The 16,236-nt window shown below is 35.6% G+C and overlaps 1 protein-coding gene across 5 annotated transcripts in view; it reads left to right on the plus strand.

Moving 5' to 3' along the window:
- Positions 1-16,236, plus strand: part of CCSER2 (coiled-coil serine rich protein 2) — a 123,397-nt gene that overhangs the window by 68,827 nt on the left and 38,334 nt on the right. For all 5 annotated transcript variants that reach the window (XM_077746391.1, XM_077746392.1, XM_077746396.1 and 2 more), the window contains 2 exons: positions 7,387-7,470; positions 13,527-13,613. In XM_077746391.1, coding sequence (XP_077602517.1) covers positions 7,387-7,470; positions 13,527-13,613 — 171 coding nt within the window. The remainder of the gene's footprint in view (positions 1-7,386; positions 7,471-13,526; positions 13,614-16,236) is intronic.

Here is a 16,236-nt window from a genome sequence, read left to right on the forward strand (position 1 = left end):
TCAATCCCTATACCCACTGCTAGCTCCTGGCAACCAATGATTTTTTTTAACCATTTATCTCTTCTATATTTCTATAGTTTTACCTTTTCAAGACTGTCACATAAAGGAATCATATATAGTTTTCGGAGTCTGGCTTTTATCACTTACCATAACTCATTTCAAATTAATTCATTCTGTTCTTGTATTACTAATTATTCCCTGCTTATTGCTAAGTAGTATTCCATTGTATGAATGCATGTTTGTTTATCCATTTACCAGTTGAGGGATATTTGTGTCCCTTTCCACTTCTTGGCAATTATGAATAAAGCTACTATAAATATAAACATTTGTGCACAGATTTTCATATGCACATGTTTTCATTTCTCTTGGATAAGTACCTTGTGTTAGGACTGCAGAGTTGTATGGTGACTATATATGTAACTTAAGAAACTGTGAAACTCTTTTCCAAAGGGACTGTATGATTTTGTATTCCCATCAGCAATTAATGAAACCTTCAGTTATTTTGCATTTTGCCTTTGCCTGGTATTGTGTTGTTCAGAAGTTTTTCAGTAGATGTGCAACAGTGTCTCACTGTGGTTTTGATTTGCATTTGTCTAATGACTAATCATTTTGAGCATATTTTCATGTACTTATTTACTATTTGTATATCTTCTTTGGTGTCTATTATTTTGCCCATGAACAAAAATGTCTGCTTTATTGTTGGTTTTGATCTTTATATTTATATATTAGTACTTTAGCAGGCAGGTAAATGATAAAACAAATGAATATTGAAAAAAATGAAATTTGCTTTTAGGCAGCTGTGTACAATTGTGAGTTGATGAACTCTGTTAAAAACCCTAGAGCACAGGGGCGCCTGGGTGGCTTAGTCGGTTAAGCGTCCGACTTTCGCTTAGGTCATGATCTCGCGGTTCGTGGGTTCGAGCCCCGCGTTGGGCTCTGTGCTGGCTGCCAGCTCAGCCTGGAGCCTGTTTCAGTNCTAACAATTTATAAATGCTGTCTATGAGTTAGACATTATGCTCAGTACTTTACCTGGATTATTGCAAATATTTTCTCCCAGCCCATAGCTTCTCTTCTCTGTTAATAGTATTTTAAAGAACAAAAATTCTTCTCTTAAAGTCAAATTTATCACTATTTTTATGGTCGTGTTTGTGGTGTGGTATCATATTTCAGAAATCTTGGCCCAACCCTAAGGTACAAAGATTTTCTGTTTATTTGGAGAGTTTTTATAGTTTTAAGCTTGATACATAAGTCTGCAGACTGTTTATGAGGTATGAGTGAAATTAATTTTATTGCGTTTGGATATTCCGGTACCATTTGTTGAAAAAACTATCCTTTCTGTATTGAATTGCCTTGCTACTTTTGTCAAAAATGCCTGTGAACATAAATGTGTCTGTATCTGGACTCTTTTATTCCTTTGATCAATGTTTGTCCTTTTGCCAATATCACATTCTCTAGATTACGATAGTTTTATAGTAACTCTTAAAGTAGTATTATATCTTCCAACTTTTTCTTTTCAAAATTATTTGACTATTATCTTTTGCCTTACTGTATACATTTTAGAAGCAGCTTTTCTATTTCTGCAAAAATTCTGCTGGAAATTTGGTTGAGTGGGCACTAATATGTAGTTGAATTTGGAAGAGAATTGGTATTTCAACAATGTCTTTAAATTCATTAAAGAGTATACCTCTCCATTTATGTAAGTCATCTCTGATTTCTTTCATTGGTTCTTTTTTTCCTTTTTTTTGTTTTTTTAATTTTTTTTTTTAACACTTATTCAGTTTTGAGAGACAGAGAGAGAGTGCGAGTGGGGAAGGGGCAGAGAGAGAGGGAGACACAGAATTTGAAGCAGGCGCCAGGCTGTGAGCTGTCAGCACAGAGCCAGACACGGGGCTTGAACTCACTGCGAGATCATTCCCTGAGCTGAAATCAGACACTCAACCAGCTGAGCCACCCAGGCTCCCTGATTTTTTTGCTTTTAGTATAGAAAGTTTGTCTATATTTTGTTAGATTTGTACCTAAATATTTCTATTTGGGGATTTTGATTTTTTTCTTGGTTTAGTTAGGTTCAGGGAAGTGCTAGCCTCATTTAACTGAATTAATTTTCTAACTTTATTTTTTCTCTAAGAAATTATATAGAACTGATATTATTCCTTTAAATTTTGGAAGAATTTTCTAGGAAAATATTTAGCCTTTAATATTTCTTCTACGGAAGGTTTAAATTATGAAATAATTTTATTAATAATCACATCTACTCAGGTTGTGTTTCATTTGAGGTGAGTTTTGATAATTTGTGCTTTCTGAGTAATTTCTGCCTTTTGTGTAAGTATCAAATTTGTGTGCATAGAGTCAATTATAGTATTATTGCATTATGTACTTTAATGCCTGAAACATCTTAATGATATCCCTGCTTTCATTCCTGATACCTGTTTTCTCAGTCCTGAGATGTGTCTGATATGTGCCTTCTATCTTTATTCTTCAGCAGTTTTGCTAGACGTTTTACAGTTGTCAGATAACCTGTTTTTGATTTCATTGCTTTCTTTTCTGTTTCTTGATTTTCAATTTCATTTAATTTCTGCTCTTTATTATTTTCTTCTTTCTGCTTACTCTGGGTTTATTTTGCTCCAGTTGTGGTTTTGACACTTTTGAGGTTTTTTTATTTTTTAAATGTTTATTTTATTTTGGAGAGAGAGAGAGGGAGAGAGGGAGGTAGGGAGAAGGAGAGAAAGAGGGAAGGACAGAGAGAGGGAGACATAGACTTCAAAGCAGGCTCCAGGCTCTGAGCTGTCGCATAGAGCACAATGTGGGGCTCAAACCCATGAACCATGAGATCATGACCTGAGATGAAGTTGGACGCTTAACCGACTGAGCCAGCCGGGCACCCTGACACCTTTGTTTTCATATGAGTGTCTCTTACAATAATTTCCCCTCTAAGCACTGCTTTAGTTGAATTCCACAGATTTTGATAATGTATCTTCATTTTTCTTCAAATCAAAATATTTTCTTATTTGCCTTCAGGTTTCTTCTTTAACCCATAGATAATTTAAAGTTTGTTGTTTACTCTCTGAAGAGTCTGAAGATTATCCTTCTGTTACTGGTTTCTAGTTAAATTCCATTATGTTCAGACGCTTTGTCTATTTTCTTTTAAATTGAGCTTCCCAAATCTGCAGATTTATGTCTTTCACCAAGTTTGGGGTGTATTTGTCCATTATTTCTTCAAATACTTTTTTCTGCCCTCTACCCTTCCTTCTGTGACTCTAATGCTGTGACTATTATATCCTTCGTTCTTGTCCCATAGTTCCTTCAGAGAGCTCTATTCCTTTTCCACTCCCCCAATCTTTTTTTCTCTTCATGGTTCAAATTGCATGACATCTGTTGATGCATCTTCAAGTTCACTAAGTCATCTCAAATGCTGGTATTAAGTCTAGCTAGTGCATTTTGAAATTTAATTATTGAATCTTTCCAATTCTAAAATTTGCATGTGCTTCCACTTTACGTATTCTGTTCTTTTCTGAGACTTTCTCTTTCCATTCCCTTTAAGTGTTCTGTCTTACTTTTGGAGAATGTTTCTAAGGGCCCTAGTAAGATCTCTTTCAATTAATTCCAACCTCTGTCTCATTTTGACATTGGTATTTGTTAATTGTCTTTTCCTGTGTGAGTTGAGATTTTCCTTGTTGTTTATATGTGAGTAATTGTGGATTGTATCTTAGATCTTTGTGAATTTTGTTATGAGACACTTAATTTTGTTTAAATGCTATGGAGAATATTGTGGGTTTTCTATTGTTTTTGGTTTTTGTTTTAATTTTATTAAAATAATTTTTTTTTGGTAATGTTTATTTTTGAGAGAGTGAGAGAACACATGAGAGGGGGAGGGGCAGAGAGAGAGGGAGGCACAGAATCTGAAGCAGCACAAGAGCCCAACATGGAGCTCGAACTCGTAAACTGCGAGATAATGACGTGAGCAGAAGTCGGATGCTTAACCGATGAGCCACCCAGGCACCGTCTTAATTTTAAAACAGGTCAATACTCTGGTTAGGTTCAGGTTAGAAGTTCAGAGTAGCCAGCCACCTTTGGATTGTGGATGTAATGTCATTTCTATTTAAAAGCTTTTGGCATATTCGTCAGATCTGTCCTTAGTATACACTTTTCAGAGGCTAGATTGGGCCTGGGTAGTGGTCTTGATTTATTTCTCAAAGTCTTTGATGTTAGGATCAGATTCAATAAGTGCTACTCAGGGTTGAACCTGGAAATTTACATACAGCTTTCTGGAGTCCTGAGCTGGTCTCACTGGTATTTTCTCCTTACCTGGGGCTCCCTTTTTTGTTCCTTCACCTTAAAGCTGATTTTTTATTTTTCTTATTCTGCTACATACTTACCACAGCTATACCCATGTCTAAGGCAAAAGCAGTATATACTTGTGTTGTCTCCCATTCTTTGGAGTTCCTGCTTTGCATTTTTCAGGAAGAAGATAGAGATGTTTGAAAATAAGTAGGATTTTGCAGTTTCTCTTTTCTCAAATATATACTTATACGTAGGACTGTTTTTATATGTCACGGTATTTACAACAGAGATGAACTTTTTACTGAGATGAGTCTTGTAAAATTTCTTTTTTATTTTAAACATTTAACATGGTTTTCTGAAGGCATTTGTTATTCATTAGGACATTACCTCCATTCTCAGGTCAAATTCTTTATCTCCATATGATTTCACCAATAAAAATATAATTTATTTATGTTCGAAAATTGACAAATGCTTATTTTTTTTGCTGTCAATCTAAATACACATTCATAGGCCCTATACCCAGAGATTCTGCTTCAGTAAAGAAGAAAATGGCCTAAATGCTTAGGTCTTCTTCTTTAGCATTCTTGTTTTAATACAGGACATTTCTGTGGTCTAAGAGATTTATTTTCTCAGGACACATAGGTCTGAGGAAGATGATGATAGTAGCACTCCTTGAACATTGTTGGTTCAGTGGGTATCCCAAGGGTGCTAGGTACCATCTGAACAAACCAGGTGTCAAACCACCCTTGGTAGGGACCCAGTCCTTCACCATCATCCCAGGCATATTCTATACTTGTTCACCTTTCTTGAGGCTGGCTGTGAATCATTTTTTTTTTTTTTTTTTTTTTTAATGTTTTATTTATTTCTAGGAGAGAGAGAGAGAGAGAGTGTGAGCAGGGGAGGGTCAGAGAGAGAGGGAGTCACAGACTGAAACAGGTTCCAGGCTCTGAGCTGGCAGTCAGCACAGAGCCCGACGCGGGGCTCGAACCCACGAACCGCAAGATCATGACCTAAGCGAAAGTCGGATGCTCAACCGACTAAGCCACCCAAGCGCCCCATGAATCATTCTTTTTTTAAAATTTTTAATGTTTATACTTCAGAGAACAGAGTATGAGCAGGGGAGAGGAGAGAGACAGAGACACACACACATACACAGAATCCAAAGCAGGCTAGGCCCCTAGCTATCAGCGCAGAGCCCAATGCGGGGCTCTAACTCATGAACTGTGAGATCATGACCTGAACCGAAGTCGGACACTCAACTGACTGAGCCACCCAGGTGCCCCATGTGAATCATTTAATATGCCATTTCTTGGTTATTCCTAACCAGCTTAGCAAGGGATAGGACTTAATTCTTGTCATTTTCTCTATTGCATTTAAGGACAAAAAGTTTAACTTTTTCAACTTCTGTTGAGGTATAACATATATCCAGTAAGGTTTTTAAGGTATACCAATCTTAAGTATACAACTTGAACTTTTCATATGTATGTACCACCATACACAGTTAAGACAGAACATTTCCAGCATTCTAGTAGGCTCCCTAATACTCTTTCCAGTCAGTAACCCCTTTCCCCTGAGTCAACCCCTGTTCTGATCTTTAACACAATAAATTAGTTTTTCTATCTCTTAGGCTTCATATGAATACACATGAATAAAGTCATGCAGGGGTGCCTGGGTGGCTCAGATAAGTGTCTGACCCTTGATTTTGGCTCAGGTCATGATCTCATGGTTCATGAGTTTGAGTCCTACATTGTGCTCTGTGCTGGCAGTGCAGAGACTGCTTGGAATATTCTCTCTCTCTCTCTCTCTCTGTCTCTCTGTCTCTCTCCCTCTCCCCCTCTCTTTCTGACCTTTGCTTGCTTATGCTCTCTCTCTTGAAGTAAATAAATAAATAAACTTAAATAGTCATGCAATATGTATACTCCTGTCTAGTATTTTTAATCAAATGATTTCTATGGCTATGCCTTGTTGAGTTATTTAATATTATTGTTTCTGACTCAAAAACACTCAGGGGCACCTGGGTGGCTCAGTTGGTTAAGTATCCAACTTCGGCCCAAGTCATTATCTCATGGTTCATGGGTTCGAGTTCAGTGTCGGGCTCTGTGCTGACAGAGCCTGGAGCCTGCTTTGGATTCTCTCTCCCTCTCTCTGTCTCTCTGTCCCTCCCCTGCTCATGCGTTGTCTCTTTCTCTCTAAAAAATAAGTAAATATTTAAAAAGTTTTTTAAATCATACTCAAATAATCATATCTAAACCAAAGCAGATGTAATTTGGGGCGCCTGGGTGGCTCAGTCGGTTAAGCGTCTGACTTCGGCTCAGGTCATGATCTCACGATTCGTGAGTTCGAGCCCCACATCAGGCTCTGTGCTGACAGCTAGCTCAGAGCCTGGAGCTCGTTTCAGATTCTGTGTCTCCCTCTTTCTCTCTGACCCTCCCCTGTTCATGCTGTCTCTGTCTCTCAGGAAAAAAAAAAAAAAGAGAGAGAGATGTTGTTTCTCTTTAAAAAAAAAAAAAAACAAACAGGGGCGCCTGGGTGGCTTAGTCGGTTAAGCGTCCGACTTTCGCTTAGGTCATGACCTCACGGTTCGTGGGTTCGAGTCTCGCGTCGGGCTCTGTGCCGACTGCCAGCTCAGAGCCTGGAGCCTGCTTCAGATTCTGCGTCTCCCTCTCTCTCTGACCCTCCCCTGCTCACGCTGTCTCTCTCTCTCTCTCCTAGAAATAAATAAAACATTAAAAAAATTAAAAAAAACAAAACAAAGGAGATGTAATTTGACTTTTATTTTGCATTTTTTGTGGGTGAGATAATCTTCAAATTCTTTAGGAAATTTTCCATATTCCTTTTCTCACTCTAAAACTTTCAGTGGCTTTGTACTTCATCTACTCATGTACTATCTGTTATTTATTTCTACAAATTATTCTTGCCCCTCTCTTTCTTTTTACCTATTCGACATTTTCTTCTACAGATATGTAGGGATGAAAAGGAGATTCCTAAAATCTTATATTCTATTTGTTCTTTGCCATGCTAGCATTTGGTCTGGGGTGAATTCAGGTTAAAATGAGTGTCTGCAGTTATTATATTAATTTCATGTTTTCTTTCTCTCCTCTCTGACAGCATGATGGAAGTGGTTCATTGCATGATATTCAGCTATCATTGCCATCGAGTCCAGAACCAGAAGATGGTGATCAAATATATAAGGTATGACTAGGTAGTCATGCTAAATTTTTAGAAATTCTTTTTTAAGTCACCTTGATGGCTCAGTTGGTTAAGCATCCAACTTTGGGTCAGGTCATTATCTCATGGTTCATGGGTTCAATCTCCGCGTCGGGCTCTGTGCTGACAGCTTGGCACCTGGAGCCTGCTTTGGATTCTGTATCTCCCTCTCTGTCTGCTCTTCCCTCACTCGTTCTCTCTCTCTTTCTCTCTCTTTCTCAAAAATAAACATTAAAAAATAATTTTTATTACTAAAATTATAAAGCAGTAATAATCAAAACATTTAATGATAAATGTATTAAAACCTGCAGTTTTGCTGTGTTAAGTTTTAATCAGGTCTGCTTTTAACTTTTGCTACCTTATAAGTTAAAATTTTATCACTCTGTTGTTTTAATTTGAATTTATTTTATTGGTTGGATGATTAGTTTTCCCTGTATTACTACTGGTGCACAATTATTTTTCTCAAATCAATAAATAATATTAAGTTTTTAAATTCTTTTTTATAATTATAAATACTAGTTTTAAAAATATACCAGTTATAGTGATTAACAGGTGCTTCTATATAATCACAATATTGAAGAACTATACTGAAAATGGGATTAATTTATCTTTTTTCATGTTTAAAAATATATAGAATACAGATGCATTTTAGTGTTTGAAAGTATATTTTTTATAATGGTCATTTTTAATTCTATTTTTAGTTGAGAAAAGCTCTTCTTTTATGGTTATTTCTGAAGTACATATTTCTTAAGCATACACAGGTTTTCCTGATTTAATGTTTCTAAGTAAAATTATTTTTTTTTTCACATTCTGTTTTCAGGGCATGCTAGTCCGTGTTTGCTAGTCAACAAACAATGTTGAAATATCGGTGTCTTGCAGTGACAGAAATGTATTTCTCACTTGTTATTTTTCACTGTGTTACATATTGGCTGTAGATCAGCTGGGACTCTGCTTTATGCTGCTGCTTCATCCTGAGACCCAGTCTGGAGGATCAGCCCCTGTCCTAGGACATGTTTTTGAACCTCAGGGAAAAAGCATTGGCAGAACCACATGTGGACTTTGCTTGAAAGTTGCAAATATCACCTTCTCCAAATCAAGTCAAGTAGTCAGCCCTGGACTTAGAGGTCAAAGAAGCATAATTTTCTCATAGGATATGGGGTGACTTATTGGAACAAGATTGCATCTAAAACAACCAAAAGCAAAAGAATATAGGACTAGGAGTTATCTGGTTATCTAGTCTTGGTTTCTCAATGTGTTATCTTACCTGTTATTGCACAAATTTCTTCCCATCTCTGGGCTTCCATCCTGTTATGAGTATCATATTGTAAATCAGCAGGTCTGCAATAGGACATCTTTTAAAAAAAAAAACAAAACTTTTACATACATACCAGTTGACAACCATAGACTTAGTTGTTTTCTGATTATCTCTCAGTTTTAAGTTTTGTGACTGACGTTTTTAAAGTGAAGATGACTTTTTTCTGCATTCTTTTTTGTGAAAAGTTTTTACATATGAAGAAGTAATTTAAAGAAAAAAATTTTAATTCCAACTTTTTTTATACAACTGATGTTTTTAATATTTTCTTTGTTCCTTTCTAGTTTGTCTATATATTTAATGTTACATGATAGACATGTTGTTACACAGTATTTATTTCTTGTCCCTACTCCATTTCCCTCCAAGCAGATAATTCTAGTCTTCCTTCTTATCCAAGGTAAGATGCTGATACTGCTTCCAGTACCCTGGACTTCTTTGCACTTTCAGTGTCAAATCCCCAGTTATGTCCCTCCCCTTCTCATCCAGCAGCACAGCTTTAAATGATACAAATGACTTGTGTCATTGCAAATTTAGATTCTGCAATCTCTACTGGACCTGCCATATCTCTAATCTGTCTTTTATCTCAGAACAGCTCCCTCTCCCATTCCCTTGATGAGCTGATCTCAATATTGACCTCTGTCCTCAAACCTCATTCTCAGCCATTCTTCTCAGTTTCTGAGAGTGGCCTTCTGTTTATCAAGCAAGATCTGCTGCCTGCCCTCTGGCTTTCTGACTTACCTGTATCTCTTTTCATTCGCGTTCACCTTGTGTCATTTACAGGGCAAAAATGCCCACTGTGCTGTGGATCACCACCCTTTGTTAGGTTCTTGACTCTTATCTTCTACTACTGGTAAGGACCTAATTATTTCCTCCTCTCTCATATCTTCAATGTGCTTTTTCTGCTCTTTCTTCATCCTCAGTTTATATATTTCTGTACTTTGGGGTGTCCGGGTGGCTCAGTCGGTTAAGCGTCTGACTTTGATCTTGAAGTTCGTGGGTTCGAGCCCTGTGTCAGGCTCTGTGGTGACAGCCAGCCAGAGCCTGAAGCCTGTTTCAGATTCTGTGTCTCCCTCTTTCTCTGACCCTCCCCTGCTCATGCTCTCTCTCTCTCTCTCAGAAATAAATCAAAAACATAAATAAATAAACAAATTTTTGTACCTTACCTATCATAAATTCAGTAAACCAAATAAACCTTTCCTTGACTCTCCTTAAACCTCTTTCTAGTTACCGTGGAAACCTGGAAGAATGAAAGCAGCTACTGGTTTTAATGCTATAGACATTTGGTGTGACTGTTATCTTAAAAGCTTTATCCTTGATATTTATGTCACTTCTCTCTGAAATCCCTTACACTCCTCAGCATTTTCCCATTTCTTTTGTAGGTTCCTCCTCTTCTTTAGAGTATAGATTTATATCTTTAGTCCAGTTGGCTTTGAACTTTTTACTGTCATGATTTCATATATAACATAGGTGTTGATAACATGAAATTTTCTTTTTTTTTTTTGAGTGAGAGNGAATTTTAAGCAGGCTCCACACCCAATATGGAACCCTGTGGAGGGCTTGATCCCACATCCAGGAGATCATAATCTGAGCCAAAATCCAGAGTCAGACACTTAACTGACTGAGCCAGCCAGAGGCCCCTGAAATTGCTCTTTCACACTGAGTAATCCAGTTGCCCATTGGACATTTCCACTGTGTCCTAGCCCCAGGTACCTCTAATAATATATCTGAGACTCACAAATTTTCCTCTTTGGACATATTTCTCATTTATTCTCCATTTCTTTTGGTGGCACACCTAAACAACCCAAGCTAGAAATATAGGTATCACTCTTTGACTGTCCCTTTGTGCTCTTTGCTCTTTCACATGGAGAGAGAATTGCCAAAATCTCCTAATTTTGATTCCTGCTCTTCTTCCTTCTCCCTTCACTCTCTTGGGTCAGCCTCCTGCTGTCATCTGGAGTATTATAACATTTTGGTAACAAATTCCCTAGCCTAATTTGTTGTTGTTATTTTCACATTTCTCCTCTAAATAGCCATCTCAAATGCACTATCACTCCCTTGGCTTAGGTCATGCTTGATATTCATGGCCCTCTATGATTTGGCTCTTGCCTGGGTTACTAACCAAATTGGTATCCGCTGTTCACTACAGCCTTTGTGTGATAGTCACTGCTTCTAATTCTCCACATATACTATGCTTATCTTCATCTGTGTATTGTTGTATGATACTAGAATCTCTTCCTCAAATCCAAAGCTTGACATATTTTTGTATCTTCAGAACCTTTTACTCATCCTTTAAAACTTCACTGGAGTTACCTATTTCCTGATAGGTGTTCTCCTTTGCCCATCTTTATGTTTAAAATACTTAGAACAGTGCCTGTCATAAAGTTAAATACTGTATACATGTTGACTATTAATATGATATCCCATTGTATTTGGATTTTATTTTCAGGTCCATTTCTTCCAACACTGGCAGAACCCAGAAGTGACTGAATGATAGCATATAGTATTCCATCGGATTACTACATTGTATTTCAGTTGCCTCCTTTTAGGACAATTGTAAATTTGCAAACTTTTAGATAACAACTTTTTGTAGATTTTTTGATACTTAGGATTGTTTCTTTGACATAGTTTCTTAGGAGTTGGATGACTGAATCAGAGTGCAAGCATTTTTATGACTTCTATGTACAGCTGTGTGTTTGTACAGAAAGGCCAGTTTTGATGTCTGATAATGTACCATTTTTTTCTGTAGTTTTGTTCATCACATTTCCCCCCCAATATAATGTCTATAAAACAATACTTTTAATACTTGAATTTATATTTCTTCAATAAGTCAGAACATTTTGCCAGTTGCACGTATATTTGTGGGAATTGGTTTATTTGTCTTTTGGGGCCTAGAAAATTATCCTGTATGTTCGAACAGGCTCTTAATATACTTGAGTATAAATCCTCTGTAATATTTGCATAGGTTTTCACCAGCTTTTAACATTAGTGTTACTTGTATAAATGCTTTAAATTTTTATGTAATCAAATATACTTACCATTTCTTAATAGCTTCATTTGCCACATAGCTTAAAAAAATGTATCCTTTGTGATCTGCAGTCTGTCTTTTTGTCTTTTTATTTCATTAAAAAATTTTTTAATGTTTATATCGGGGAGAGAGAGAGAGACAGTTCGTGAGCAGGAAAGGGACAGAGAGAGATGGAGACAGAATCTGAAGCAGGTTCCAGGCTCTGAGCTGTCATCACAGAGCCCACCATGGGGCTCAAACTCACAAGCCATGAGATCATGATGTGAGCCGAAGTTGGACGATTAAGCAACTGAGCCACCCAAGTGCCCCTCTTTTTTCTTGATTTATGATTTTTTAAAAAATTAAACGTTTTAAATTCACCTGGAAATCAGTTTTTCTATATAATAAACAGTCTTGCCCAGTTGCAGTACATATAACATCATTAACAAAGATCTCTTCTTCATTGTTTGTGAAGCTTATATGATATTTGCAAAATGTCTATTTCTGATCTCCTGTTAAAGAGACTGCACTGTTTTGTGTTAGTTCCCAATGTATCTGCAAGAGATACTTTACATACTTTACTCAGTAACAGCATTTTATAATTATAATTGCCTGCATAGTTTTTTCCTTGGCAAGATATGTCATTCATGTATATATTCTTATATCCTTGCTTGTACTATTTCCTCAGTATATATTTCTGGTTACTTGAATAGTAGTAAACACAGTGGGCTAACAAAAGGTAATGCTACTTTACACTTGGAAATGTAACTGGATTTCTGCTTAATTTGACACAAGGTTTCCATTTAATACTATCAGGCATTTTTTTAAAAAAAGTTTTAATGTTTTATTTATTTCTGAGAGAGACAGCGTGAGCAGGGGAGGGTCAGAGAGAGAGAAAGACACAGAATCTGAAGCAGCCTCCAGGCTCTGAGCTAGCTGTCAGCACCGAGCCTGACACCAGACTCAAACCCACAGACTGGTATATCATGACCTAAGCTGAAGTTGGACGCTTAACCAACTGTGCTACCCAGGCGCCCCAGGAACTTCTTAAAGACGAAACTGCTTAACTTGACAAAGGTTTCCGTTTAATACTATCAGGAATTTCTTAAAGACTAAATTGACAGGGTATTTTGTCTTTGAGTCAGGCAGTTCTCAGGAAAGTGGCTCATGGAAAAAGAATCTCCCTCTTACCCTCCCAGGCATATTTATCTTTCTGCTGATTTCTGAACCAGCCGTGAAATGACTCTCTGCCTTTAATTATGTTGTTCCTTCTGTTTGTTGAACCCTTCATTTTTTCTGATAGGCAACTCTCATACATCCCTTGAAATCTGGGTGAAATTACTGTTTTATATGTAATTTGTTTTAGTATATGGCCCATGTCCCAGTTTCCTTATCTGTAAAAAGGGGATAGTAGTAACGCCTCAGGGTTGTACTCAGGATCAAATGCTTAGATATCTAAAAGTACTTAGCTCTTAGCATTTGATAAGTACTTAATGAATGTTAGCTACTGTTGCTTTTATTCATTTTTTACATGTTAGACTCCATTATACTATGAATTTTTGGAAGAACCAAAATGGGTTTCTATTTATTCATAGGTTAATAGCTGGCACATTTAAGAAGAGTTTTCCCTTAATAAACCAGTCATTATCCAGTCTTCATTGTGGATTTAATGCTTCTCATTAGGGTATTTTAAATACTTCATGTTAATTTTTTTAAATATTTCAGAATGAAGATTTATTAAATGAAATAAAACAACTTAAAGAGGAAATAAAGAAAAAAGATGAAAAAATTCAACTATTAGAACATCAGCTTGTAAGTATTATAGTGTAGTACATAAAGTAGAGGCTTTTTAAACTGAGCAGTTTTTTTTTTTTTTTTAAGGTCTGGACAGAATTGAAATTTGACTTTATTTTGGTTTTTCAAAGCTTCACTTTTGTATTACACTTAGGTTATATGCATTCTGAAATTATGTGGTTTACTTCATTCTAAATATTTAAGAAATTTTAGTCTAAATATTAATTATTCAAGGTGGAAAGAATGTCTTTGTGAGTACATTTTCAGTGGCCTTCATTTGAGGGTTTTGAAATTCGCCAGTTTACATTCATTTTATTGATGAAAGGTAAATGATGTTCTTTGTTTATTTAAAGAAACAAGTACTGGTGAGTTGAGAACAGGGCATATTTTTTTCTCTCAGAGCAGAAATTAAACAGGATATTGGGCTTAGGTTTCTGTAGGTAAAACTGTTAGAGTGAACAGTATTCTAAGAAAATGCTTCTTCCCCATGGATGATGTCGAGTGATCCCTCAGAACCATGTTTGGATCTTTGTAATTTTATAATTGCTATTTCAAATGTTAGTCTCATATGAAAATATGTGCAGTATCTTGAAATTAATTATAATTTAATTCATAAAAAGGCCAGGATAACAACATAATGGTATAAAAATGACAACAGGCCAAGGAAATCTTGGAATTCAGAAGCATTATTGGTATAACAAAGCAATTCAATAGTTTGAATTATTAATCTCATTTAGAATGTAAAAGGATATAATATATCCTGAACTCTGAGCCACTGAGTTCAGATCACAGAGATCCAACTCATGAATAAATAGTAGGGACTGATGGATCAGATATTATGATTAAAGAGTATAAAAAAACTTACAAATCTGTAAAATGAATGAGTGAATATTACAAATTGAGGGTCTACCAAATATAAAATTAAAAAGGAAAATAATAAGACCTAATGTTTGTATTTCAAAACTAAAGTACCCAGACAATTTCAGGGAGAAGAAAAACAACATTAGGAAATGAAGCTTCAGATTTTGCAAAAATAGATTACAGAAAACAAAAATTGTGTCTAGTGCACCTCAAAAAAATTTATGACCCTGTATTTTATATCTAAACAAATTTTTATTTATATACCAAGGTAAATTTTCAGACCTTGAATGTCTTGAAAAATGTGCCACCCAGTTATCTTTGTAAAATGTCCTAATAATGCATTCCAAATAACTGAGTGAGACATTAAAAAATAACTTAAGAATAAGGAAGGAAAGAGTGATGAAATGAAAACTATTTTTAGGGTGACTAGATGAGATAAACTTCTCAGCCAGTAATGGGAGAAAAGTTATTGCTCATTACTTTATCTCTTATATCATTTGAATGTTGAATTTATACATTTTTATTTTCTTGAAATGAAATTTTTAGTTTGTAAAATATTAAATTGCTATTAAATTCTTGAAAATGATTTTTTTATATGTTTATTTTTGAATGAGAGCGAGAAACTAAGTGCGAGCTGGGGGGTTAGGGGTAGGGGGGAGGCGAGAGGGAGAGGGAGATGTAGAAATCGAAGCATGCTCCAGGTGCTGAGCTGTCAGCATGGAGCCTGATGCGGGGCTCAAACCCATGAACCATGAGATCATGACCCGATCTGAAGTTGGACGCTTAACCGACTGAGTCACCCAAGCACCCCTTAAAAATGTTTACATTAAGTGCAATACAGGTTTGAGGAAGGAAATAAGGAATATACTGGAAAAGTGACAAATACTGAAGTTGAAGTTTTTATCTTCTACAAATGGATATCTAAAATTATTTTTAAATTATTTTGATATACTTACATACATTATAAAATGTTTCTGAAATGCTTTAAGATAACTATTAGGTTAGAATAATGTATCTTGCAAAAGATAAAATTTTAAAAAGACATAGAAAGTAGAAAAATATCCAAGGATATTTAAAACCAGCAGAACTAAGGTGACAGAAATTAGATAAAATGTAATAAGTATAATAGTAAATGAAAGTAGTTTTATCTCACATAGTTTCATTGAGGATATAATGCAAAATTCATTAATTTTCTTTGTACAAAGGAAATTTGGCTCATGTAAAAATGGTACAATAAAGCTGAACAAAATGGTTTAGTGAGACAGAATGAAATTATTCTCATTAAAAATGCTGAGGTTGCAGTATTAAAATTAGAAAAATAAATTTAAGACTGAATGAATTATGAAAAGAGGTCACTTTATATTGATATATGATTAATAAGTAATAAAAAGGTAAAGCCTTTTATGCTGAAAAATTTTAATAGTGTTCTGTTAACCTCAATATGTTTCTTTTAAAATAAGAACATTCATAGCTGAAATATTACCATCTTTAACCAATTAATAGTAAATCCTTAATGTCTTCTAATATCCAGTCCATCTTCAGATTTCCCCAGTTCTAAAAATATCCTGTGCATTTATATATTATATCTATTTACATCTTTTAAGTCTCTTAATATAGGACCATTCTTTTTTATTGTTGCTATACTAACTTGTTGAAGAGATGCACCCAGTTGTCCAAAAGAAAATCTTACCTTCCAAATAATTTTTAGAAAGTTTTTAGAAATATCTAAAAGAGTGGCACCTGGGTGGCTCAGTTGATTAAGTATCTGACTTCGTCTCAG

Source organism: Crocuta crocuta, unplaced genomic scaffold, assembly GCF_008692635.1.
Source record: "Crocuta crocuta isolate KB4526 unplaced genomic scaffold, BGI_CrCroc_1.0 scaffold28, whole genome shotgun sequence".
Lineage (NCBI taxonomy): Eukaryota > Metazoa > Chordata > Mammalia > Carnivora > Hyaenidae > Crocuta > Crocuta crocuta.